The following is a 10874-nucleotide window of genomic DNA, read 5'->3' as shown; positions in this document are numbered from 1 at the left end:
AGTTATGGTTCAATCCAATCTTAAAAAAAAAAAAAAAAAGGAAAGGCAGAAAATGAGGAAGTTGGGATGGCGTGCTCAAGTATTTATTTCAATGCAGCCTCAGACTTTAATACACAGGCGGCTCACTAAGCCAGCCCTATAAATCAGAGAAATCAATGCCCGTTTATGATCATTATTACTTTCTTTTTTTTCTTTTTAGAAGGTGTGTAAGAAAAAGATCTGACCAGAATCCTCCTCCACCCCCTTCTCTACCTCAATCGGGAAGAAGGAAAATGGGAAACAGGGAGGAAGAGAATATAGGAAAGTCATTCTGGCTGTTGACTTCAGGGTCTTGGCCAGATTCTGGAGATAGATGAGACATAAAGACACACGGCACGAAGGAGGCATGGACAAAATGTTTAAGTTCTCAGAGCTCTAGTTTCTTTCACTGCATAATGAAGAAAATTCTAATTGCCCACAGTGATTGGAAGGTAAAAGGAGATAATGCACAAGAAATCAAATTAGGTAACAACCAATACCTCTATACATTTTACTAATACAATCCTGGGGAAGGGGTAACCACCTCCTCCCTCTCCCGCTGGGTTAAAGGGAAAAACCCTTGACTCTGATTTCTTAGAAGAGGTAAAGAGGAGCCTGAGGAACAGGATGCTTCCTGGAGCTGCTGCTCCCCTGGCCTCTGTCCCAGCCTCTGCACCCAGTGGTCTTGGGGGCCTTGGGTATTCTAAGGGCTGCAATGGGGAAAGGACCATTCAAAATGGTGAGGTTCTGTGGAACTGAGTGCCTCCACATCACAACTGGTTGCTCTTGGATGGTGTCTGGGGCAGGACCCTTCTTGAACTTCCAAGCAGTCTGGATTGGGGAGGACTACCCATTGAGCCTCAAGTCTCAGATTCCCTAAATGGAAGATGTGAAAAGCTTGCTGATTCCAAGCTCTATTCCCCATGGGATGCAAAGCATGTGCTTCTAGCCACAGAAAACAACTCACCTAGGCCAACCCCAGAGAAGGGCCTGTCCACTGCCTCTAATTTTGCATGAAAGTACTGACTGAGTACTTATTATAAGGAGGGGTTTCTCTACACACCCTAAGAAAACAAAGAGGGAATGAGAGAAAGGGGCTTACTGAAATAAAGTTGAGAACCCGTGACAAAGCCAAATGCACCCACCAACCAGGCCATCAAGTCCCAAACCCTTGAGCAGGGACTTGGAGGGGCCCTAGGCTTGGAGCCTAGCACTGTCATTTTCCTAGGACTGAATAGTATTTAGGGACAAATCAGGGATATTTTTTGAGGAAAAAAAGATATAATGGCCAGACTTTCTCATTTCTCACAGAATCAATCCTACAAAAACAACAGGAAAGAAACCAAAGAAAAGCCTAGAGAAAAGGATTCCCACTCAGGAACCCAGCAAACATACCTACAGACATCCCAGTGTGCAAACACAAATGAGCGCATGTACACAAAGTGAACTCACAAGCATCCAATTGTGTGTCTAATTACAGAGAAATGAACACCCAGTTGCACATACTCACAGTACAGGAACACACAAAAAAAACTGGTAGGAACTTAGATACACCAGTAGCTAAACAATATCACATACGCACACGAGTATGCGTGAATACCTATCTAGCCGGACAAGTACATTCACTTGTGTCACAGAAGGAGAAGGGAGAAGAGTTACATTGTTTAAAGAATTCTGGACAAAGGGGAGTATCTTCTGAAAGGCAACCCATTCTTCCTCCCTCCAACCTTTTTGTGTGGCTAGTAGTTCCCAGCTCCTACCCTGGAAGAAGGGGCTCCAGGGTCAATGGCAATCGTGAAGACATTTTACATTTCCTTTTGGAAAGTCCTGGAGTCCTGAGGGTCCTGGGGGCATGTGTGCGCAGACCCTTTTCGGTGAGGAATCATGCTAAGCTTTGTTGGGATGATGAAGGGGAACCCCTCTCAGGTTTAGGGTCCCAAGGAGGCAGGCTTGGAGCCCACTTCTGGCTGGGGGCCCAGAGCGATCCTGGACAGCGAAGCTAAGCGGATGTCTCTTCGCTCAGCTTTCCCGGCATTGGGGCCTCCTCTCCTCCCGGCTTGGCCTTTTGAAAGGATGGGATCCGAGCACCAGAAGCTCCATGTGCCGCTTCACCATCAGATTCACTCTATCCAAACCAAATGCAGTGAGTTCAAGGTGACAGAAAGGCCAGGACAGAGCGACCCTCTTGTAGAGGGCCCTTGGGGACAAGAGGCAACCCACCCAACTATGTCCCTGCTCTGGAAAAGCCTTCCAAAGCCTTCCGACTCTGAAGGTGAAAAATCTCTAACAAAACACGCCTGGGGCGGGGGGAGAAAGAAAGAAAGAAAGAAAGAAAAAAGAAATGTGCAGGTTGGAGCTAGGAATAGGTTAAACAGGAGAGGCCGCAGCCCTGGGCCCGGCCTGGAGCTGGGGGAGCTTTCCAGGCAGTGCTTCCCAAGCCAGGCCTGGGTTTGCCGGCCTTTGGATTCCCTTGAACACTATCGGAGACCAAGAGTGTCCTGCCAGACTATCCAGACCCCCAGCAAACACGAATCTGGGCTGCCTGCACCACCGCGCTCGCCCCTTTTCCCCTACATTCGTTGTGCGGCGATTGCAAGGCCCAGCCCGGCTCCCCGCCGGGTGTGCGCAGGGCGCAAGAGCGCTGTGTGCCTGGCCCACGCCCTTCCCGAGCCCCCAAACAGAAGGGCCGCCAGCGGCTCGTGAGCACAGTGTACACTTTATTTCAGACTACAGGTTTCTGAACATAATAAAATCTTTGGCTTGTAGCGGCGGTTCAGTCTCGCAGTCTGTGGGGTCGTATTTCTCAACGAGTCTCCGGAAAACGAAAGGGGGGGGCAGGACAGACAGACGGACAAAAGGGCTCCGGGAGGTGGGGTAGAGGCGAGAGGCAGACACGCGAGGAAACACACTCTCACGCACACAAAGGGAAGTCCCAGAGAAACGAGGGCCAGCGATGCGGGGCGGGAGGCACCCGAGAAGCGGTAACATTCAAAAGAAAAAGGCAACGAAAACGAAACTGGGCTGGGGGCAGCGAGGCGGAGTAGAGGGTAAAATAATTATAATAATTATAATAATTATAACAATAATAATAAAGGAGATTAATAAAAATGTCCAGCAAATAGAGATCGCTACACATATTTTTTTTCCTTACCTGAAATTAAATATATACAAGGTCGTAAGCTGTTTGGCTAGATAGAGCTTTAAGGAGTTCGCAGTTTCGTCCCTTATACTGTGAATAGAGAATAGATCTTATTTTTCGATAGCACCTGTCCAGTTTTTCTCCTTTTGCAAAAACGTTTCGTGACTGTCCATTCTGAAGATCTCTCTCTGCCGGTCTCTTTTTCCTTTCCCTGCTGCTTCCCTCCTCGTTGGCGCTTTCTCCCTCGGCGCGGGGTGGGAGAAGCGGCAGCGGCGGTGCCAGGAGGGGGCGCGGGCTCGGTGGCCGGACCGCGCGCGCCCAGCCAGCGGCGGCTACTCGCTCTCGTCTTTGTCCTGGACCGTGGTGGTAGAGTGGTTGTACAGTCCCTGGGCCATGAGGTGCAGCGCCAAGCCGTTCTTAATGCCTGTGGCTTTCTTGATCTTGGCGCGCTTGTTCTGGAACCAGATCTTGATCTGGGACTCGTTGAGGCTGAGCTCCTGGGCCAGGGTCTGCCGCCGCTGTTCCGTGATGTAGCGGTTTGCCTGGAACTCCGCCTTGAGTCTCTGCAGCTGCTCGGCCGTAAACGCCGTCCGCGGACGCTTGTCCTCCTTCTCGCTCTTCTTCTTCTTCAGCTTCCTGGTGCGCGGACCTGCAGCGGCGGATAGGGCCGGGTGGGGGTGGGGGCAGAGGGCAGAAGGGAGGGAGGAGAGGGCAGAGGAAGCCGTGAGAATTGTAGAGCAGAGCGGGGGTCGCGCCCTGAGCTTCCGGGATGGTCGCGGAGGCCCTGCTTAACCCCCGGCTCCCTCCCATCGGCCACCCCCTGGATCGAAGTACCTCTTGCTAGGTCACTGGTGTCTTAATTTAAGGAGCTGAAGAAAAACTGATTGAGGTTTAAGTGCACCTCACACCCCAATTTAGAATACGAAAGCCGTGGACAGACTTAAATGACAGCACTTCCCAGCCAAGGAGGTGGGAATCCCAAGATGCAGAGACTGTTGGAGCCCTCTCAGGCCCAGCTCAGAGGTGGGGGGTTCAGGAGCCTGCTGTATTCACAACTCAGGAATAAAATAGATGGGACAGTGAGGGCAGGCTTGGGGGAGTCGCCAGCCTGGTAACTAGTGATCCCCTCATCCTCCAGGAGTGACCTACAAACAACTGCAGTTAAGACCCCATCTGCTTGGAGCTACAGACCTCAGAATCTGAGAGGACAGGAAGAGGCTGTAAGAAGCCTGCCCGGTCTCAAAGTATTTAATATCTGTTGCCCCTACCTCTCTTCCTCTTTGGACAAAACAAAGACTATCCTAGGGCCTTAGTCATATACCAACTACCCTCTGAGGGGAAGAAAAGGCCCTGTCTCAGCTGCAGGGTTTGCCCTCACATCCCTGGCTCCTAGGTTCTCAGTTTTGCCCCTTGGATGGTGCCAGTAGGAAAGCGAGGGCCTTCCCCATTCCTAACACTCAGCTGCACATCCAAGGGTCTCTCTCATCTGAGTCTTCCTTATTTCTCCTTGGAACTGTTGCAATTTCAGTATTGAAAACTCATGGATAGCAAAAACAAGACAGATTGGCTTTCTTTACCCACTGATAACATTTGCAAGGAGACTTCATCCCTCTGCCCCACATCCATTAGCAAACTAAGGGAAGAGAGAGGAAGATGGGGGGCAATCCTGACATAAATCTGTGGTTTGACCCCAAGATGGATATTCAGTGAGGCCACAGTAAAACTACCCAAGAAGGTAAAATTCCCCTCAAAGATGAGTGGGGAGGACAGCTGCTAAGGAGCCCAGCCTGGGAGAGAGGAAGGAAGGAAGGGTGAAAACCAGAAGAGAATTAAACTGTTGGTCTGTGCCCAGAAAGCCTGCACCTCTGTCCACCTGCTTCTACACCCAAATCTTCTGGCATCTACTCGCTGGGCCCTGTCTTGGTTATAGGCACTTACTGAGCCAAGTCAAGTCCCTGTCAGGCTTGTTAATCTTTAAAACTGTCCAGAAAGAAAAGACTTTGCAGGCATCCTCAAACCTAGCTAGCGAGGGACAATCTGGAGAGCTGGCTCTTGGGGCAGACCAAGGCACAAGGTCACCAATTGATTAAGCGTCCAAACCTAGCAGAATGTACGGACTCAGTCTTTGATGAGGTTCGTCCCTCTGAACAGCCAAGCTGGAGAAGGAGCGGTCCCCTGCCTTCCTAGACCCATAAGAAGGAAAGCAGCCAAGAACAAAGCCAAGGCCCACTCCAGAGCAGGACTGGGGTTTAGATTAGTAATTAGCTAAGCAGGTAGAAAAGGCCCAGGAAATTCACACATCCCCCAAAAGGCCCCACTGCCCCTTGTGGGTCCAGGACGTATTGGAGTGTTGTATGTGTGTGTGCAGAGGCACAGACACTTGTAATAAAATCGTAGTCTCCTGGCCGGCCCCAGCCATGCAGCCTGACAGCTCAATCACTCTATCCATCAGGCGAGTCAATCAAAGCAGCTTTTCGGAGGTTCTGGGAGCCGGACGTGTCAATAACGGGGCTCGAGATGGCGGGGGCTGATAGCGCCCATCGATCCGAACCCGGCGGGCAGCGGTGGGGAGGCGAGAGACCAACCAGAGCAAAGCTGCGCGTGGCTACTTTGCTCCCTGCCGTACTGTGCCCCTGGAGTACCGACTTCGGGCCAAAGCCTCTGTTGCTCTCTGAGAGATTGGGGCCTGGGCGTATGGCAGGCCTGGGCCTCCCCTTCTGGGGCTCAGAGGCTGTTCTCAGAACAGGTTTCCGCCTCGGGTTGTCAAAACGTAAGGGGAATACAGAAGAATCGTGGAAAGCCGAGAAAAACAGGTCCGCGGCTGAAATGCACCAACCAGTAGATGTGCAGAAGGAAGGAGTGAAAGAAGAAAAGGAAATCAGCCGGAAGGATGTGGGAGCCGCACGGTGGAAAAGCTATGGAGGGAGCTGGCTGTCTTGCCCTTGGCCCAGTTTGCTGGCCGGAGCCTGACCTGTATTCTCTCCTCTGCTATGGTCTGCCAGCTCCAAAGAACTAGGAACCCCCAGCACCCACCTTTTTGGCAACAGCCTTTCCCTGGATTCTGCCCACTGGGGTCACAGTCTCTCCTGCCTGGCCCAGCGGAGGGAGGGAAGCTGCAGTCAGACGCTTTTCTCTGTCTTCTGTCTGTCTCCAAATCTATCTCTATCTATATAAGTGGACTCTCCGCAGAAAATATCTTTGTGTCTGTGAGAACACACAGCATGATAATTTCTCTGGTCAAAGCCTCCTCTGGTGAAAAGCCGGTTGAAATTTCAAACCCAGATCAGTAGGCCCACCTTCCCTTCATACCTAAACACCGCTTTCCCCCAAGAAAAATCAGTGACTGATTGTCTATCTTTCCTAAGAATAATAAAGGCAAAACACAAAGAAGGCCCCAGGGGTTCAGAGCGCAAAGCCCGGTGCAGTGAGCAGTAGCTTCCTGGTGGCTGCAGAGACGAGGATTGAAGAACTGGGCGTACATTCGGTTGTGGCTAGAACTCAGGATGGGAAGTAGGAAACGAGCATAAGAGACAAGGGTGCCATAGGCCGTGTCTGCTTTCCCAGCGCAGCGGCTTGGAGTTCTGGGGGAGTGTGCGAGACCGGAAGGCATAGCGCAGGCCGGGGTTGGGTACTCACCGGAGGACGGACGATCCGAGTAGCGAGTGCAGTAAACCCAGGCTGGCCATACGAGAGGCTGCTGCGAGTCAGTTTTGACTACGGGCCCGCCGTTGGCTGAGCCCATAAGTAGTATGGCCGGGTTGCCATGCTCGGGGTACTTGGCGCCCTGTGCGCCGGGGCTCCCCGAGCCGCCTCCACTGCCGCCGCCGCTGTCCGAGGGCTTGGCCGCCGCGGCCGCCGCCGCCGCCGCTGCCACAGCCGCTGCAGCCGCTGCCGCCGCCGCTGCCGCTGCCGGGTTCCCGGCTTTGGACACACCCGCCCCGGCAGCGGCGGCCGGCTGGGAGCCGTCGGGTGGGCCACAGTTCGCGTCCGGGGCGCATAGGAGCGAGGCGGTGCCTGGAGCCCGCGTACCCAACGAATGCACAGGGTCTCTACCTGCACCAGTCTGGCCCCTTTCACGCTCGACCCGGCCTCCTCCTCCTGCGCCTCCTCTGGCCGCCGCCGCCACCAGAAGCTGGGGTGGCGGCTGCTCCTTTTTGCAGCCGAAGTCCGGCCTCAGGATGTTGTCGATGAAAAAGTTGGTTGTGCGGTGGAGCTGGGCCGCTGGCTGCGGCTGGTGAGCAGGAGCCGCGAGATGCTGCGGCGGCGGGGGCGGGGGATGCGGGGGGAGGTGCGGATGGTGGGCCAGGGACGGCAGGCAGGGCGCTGCAGGCGGCGAGGGGGGAGCGGGCTGCGGAGACACCGGCACGCTGTCTCCATCGCTGCCGCTGCTGCCGCTGGCGCCCGGACTGAGGCTCAGGCTGAGGCCGCCCGGGGTCGCCGCCGCGCCGAGGCCCGAGTCGCGCTGACTTTTAGGTTCCGGCTGCTGTTCTTCCATGCTCGGCCGCCCCGCCGCCCCGGCCGCTCCGCCGGCCCCCGCCCCCCCCGCCTCACTCCCCACCCCACTTTGCCAGTGGCCCGTGGGGGTGCGCGGAGGAAGGAGGCAGGCGAAGCCCCAGCGAAGGAGTGGGGCGGGTGAAGGAAAAAAAAGCCCAGGCGTCTGGCCTGAATCGCTTGCTCTTATCGAGCTGATAGATCTGTCTCTCTCTCTCTCTAATTTGTAGACATCCAGATACGGAGGCACTTGGCTGTATCTTTTTCTTTTTGCAACCAGATTCAATGATCTGTTTTAAATGGGGAGTAAGCCACGGCCAAAAAAATAAAAAGAAAAAAGAAAGCAAGAAAAAAGCAAAAAGCTCCAATAATTTTTTTTCTTAAAGGAAAAAAAAAAGTCTCTAAAGTCTAGTCATCTTCCTAGGCAGTAGTGAGGGGTTTGACTTCCCCGAGTGTCACGCTCAGCTGTGCCCAGAGCGCGAGGCTGGCAGCGCCTTTAATCGCCTTTGCTTTTTTTGCAGGGAGAGCGCGTCTCCGCCAGCGCCGGGCTGGTTTTTTTTTTTTTTTTTTTTAAATCTCTGACAGCTCGGATCTTTGCACAAACTCTCTCGCTTAAAAAAAAAAATCACCCAGGCACACTTTTTGCCTTCAAACCGGAAGCACGTGAGTCAGTGCCGCACGTGTGCGGGGCCAATGGCTAGGCCGGACTAGCGCTGACACTCAGGCCTCCGCCCAATGGGAACGCGCGGGACTTTGCGGATAAATAATCCGGGGGCGTCAGCAGCTGGCGGAGAGGGGGCGCAGCGGCGTGGGCAGGAGTGTGGAGTTCGCCCTCCCCCGGCCAAGCCCGAGCCCCTCCTCCTCCTTCAGCCGGGACGGAGGAGGGGGCCCTAAGACACCGGGAGGGGTGGATTTCAGGTTGTAGGCAAATAGAGAAGCAACTCTATAAACAACTTGTTGGAGAAATGGCAGAATTATGGGTGCGTGCAAACCGGGAGTAGGGTCCAGAGGCAAGCAAGGGCTGGCTTCTCTTACATCCCTAAGCCTAGAAATTTCTAATATAGAGTCTCTCTCTCTCTCTCTTTCTCTTTCTGAGGTTGTCACTGGAGAAGTGTGTGTGCGTGCAGTGGAGGAATGAGACTTTGAGGTCAGTGATGTGAAATAGACCTAGAGTGGGTTACTTTCAGAAGCTCAGTTTTTTTACAATTACCAAACTTAGGCGGCTCGCGGAGTTTAACTAGCACCGCCTGTTTTGTACATCTCACGTTGCCCATCTACACTGCTTGTCCTTTCTGGGGAATCCGCACCCATGCCCTTCCCTGTCCGGACTTTCGACAACACCCAGGAGCTGCCCTGGCGCCATTGAACTAGGCCCAGAGGGCGCAGAAGAGCCCCAGCGCCGGCCTCCTGGCCCTTCCCTGGCCGCAGGAGTCCAGGCTGTCTTGGCAACGTAGAATTTTCTCAGGAGGGCCCCAGGCCGGGCGAGTCACAACGTGGATGTCACTAGGCCTCGGGTTCCGAGCAACCTCTGTGTCAGATTTACCTGCAAAGTAAAATCAAACAAATGAAAGGGTGCGCTGGACACCTGACAGTGTGGACAACCAGTGACCCCCAGTTGCATGGTAACTGAATTTCCTGGATGCTCCGAACTCCTTGGGCGCCTCCGACTGTAACAGGGCGCATTCTTACCCAGCTTTAGGTATGACAGCACCTCCAGCCGTTCCCACGCTCCGGTCGGCTAGGCTGTTTTCTCTGTTTCCTTGTCGAAGCACCTGAAACGTTTTTCCATAACCAGGGACGCAGAGTGGAGCGGTGGTGTGCGGATCCAGACGCTGGCGGGACTCGGCTGCGGAGCCGGTTTTTTGGAGGGGCAGGACCCTATTATCTGCTGAAGCCTGCGGAGCCTGAGAAAGGCTCAGGCAAACGAGGCCTTCGTGGGAATGTCATCTTGGAACTCCAAAGGACCTATTTCCCCTAACCACCATCCCCAAACTGGGACAGCGGAGAAAGGCTCTCTGGCATTATTGTCTATTTGGGACATGCGAAATAATCCCTCCTGCCCTTGTTTTCCAGAAAATTCACAAGGTGGTTAGGGTAGGGGGAACATTCAACTAAAACCACAACAAGCTAAATGCTGCAGTAGCTGAAGTTTCTCAAAGGGGATTGGAAAGCAAGAATTCAAATCTCTCTCTGCATCTTGGGGTCAGCCTAGGGTCCCCCGACTTCAGGGTCTGCAATGCAGACTGGACTTGGGTGGCAGAGTGAGGAAGAGAACCTCTCTTCCATCGCTGCGTAACGCAGGTCCACTGCGGACTCCTCCACCTTCCCAAGCCGCTCCCAACCCTATCTTGGGATCTCTTGGTTCCTCTTCAGTCTCACAACCAAGGGCTCCCCGAAATCTCCAGGCGCTCCTACCCTTCTTCCCAAAATGGGGGTGGGATTTATTTATATTTAAGTGCACAAAATTGAAATCTTTATCCCGCAAGCAAGCGTGGGTACTTAATTAAATTCTAATTAGGACACTATCAATATCCTATTTAGCCGCGTAGCTTTTGTGCACCGCAGTCCCTTTCAGCGCCGTAAATAGGGTCTCGACGCCTTATCTCGCCTGCAGGAGACGCCTCGAGAAGGGCTGCGGAAGATAATTTATAGGTTTTAATTACTCTTCATTCCGCCTGATCAGCTTGGCGTTCATCACAGGCCTGTGAATAAAACCCTGGTCAAAAGCTCTGTCACATCGCGCTGGCAAGACGCTTAATCAAAGTGAGCGGCCCCGCGCGCCGCGCGGCCCGGCTCCTCCACGTAATTTCCAGCCAGCTGATAAAGCCAGCTGAATAATGCGGCGGCCCTTTGGAGACACCATTTACAGAAATGACTTTATTGACGGCTTAACGTCGGTAATTCATTTTACCTTTCATGTAGTGGAGCCCGGATTTGTTACAGTAATGGGATGATAAATGCACCCGCGGCCCACGAGCTCGAGCGGGATTACGTGGTGCTGTGCGCGCTGGCTCGCCCCCCACCTTTCCCCAGGTCGGGCATGGGCTGGACGCTCTGTGCTCTGTACCCCGCACCGACGACCTGCACACCATGACCTCCACCCAGGCCCTAAGCCCCCCTCCCCCAAATGAACATGCTGTGGGGAAGTCTGTGTGAGCACGATGGTGTCCTGGCAAGCCTGCCAGTGAGGTGTGTGAGGCTGAATGAGCAGATGCTGGCCAAGACA

The 10874-nt window shown here is 53.7% G+C and overlaps 1 protein-coding gene across 1 annotated transcript; it reads right to left on the bottom strand.

The window, feature by feature from the left end:
* Positions 1-2715: 2715 nt before the first annotated feature.
* Positions 2716-8121, bottom strand: EN1 (engrailed homeobox 1). Its single transcript, XM_053597680.1, has 2 exons — positions 6794-8121; positions 2716-3806 (listed from the first exon to the last, which is right to left on the bottom strand). Exons 1-2 carry the CDS (start codon positions 7650-7652, stop codon positions 3490-3492), a joined length of 1176 nt encoding a protein of 391 aa, XP_053453655.1. The 5' UTR covers positions 7653-8121; the 3' UTR covers positions 2716-3489.
* Between the last annotated feature and the right edge of the window lie 2753 nt (positions 8122-10874).

This window comes from Nycticebus coucang, chromosome 7 (assembly GCF_027406575.1).
Source record: "Nycticebus coucang isolate mNycCou1 chromosome 7, mNycCou1.pri, whole genome shotgun sequence".
NCBI lineage: Eukaryota > Metazoa > Chordata > Mammalia > Primates > Lorisidae > Nycticebus > Nycticebus coucang.
Note: the sequence above shows the minus strand (reverse complement) of the source record. Positions and strands in the feature narration are given on the sequence as shown.

Coding starts and splice junctions, on each gene's coding strand:
- EN1 (XM_053597680.1), bottom strand. CDS start 7,652: ATGGAAGAACAGCAGCCGGAACCTAAAAGTCAGCGCGACTCGGGCCTC. Junction 3,807..6,793: donor CTCGGATCGTCCGTCCTCCG/GTGAGTACCCAA, acceptor CCGCCGCTGCAG/GTCCGCGCACCAGGAAGCTG.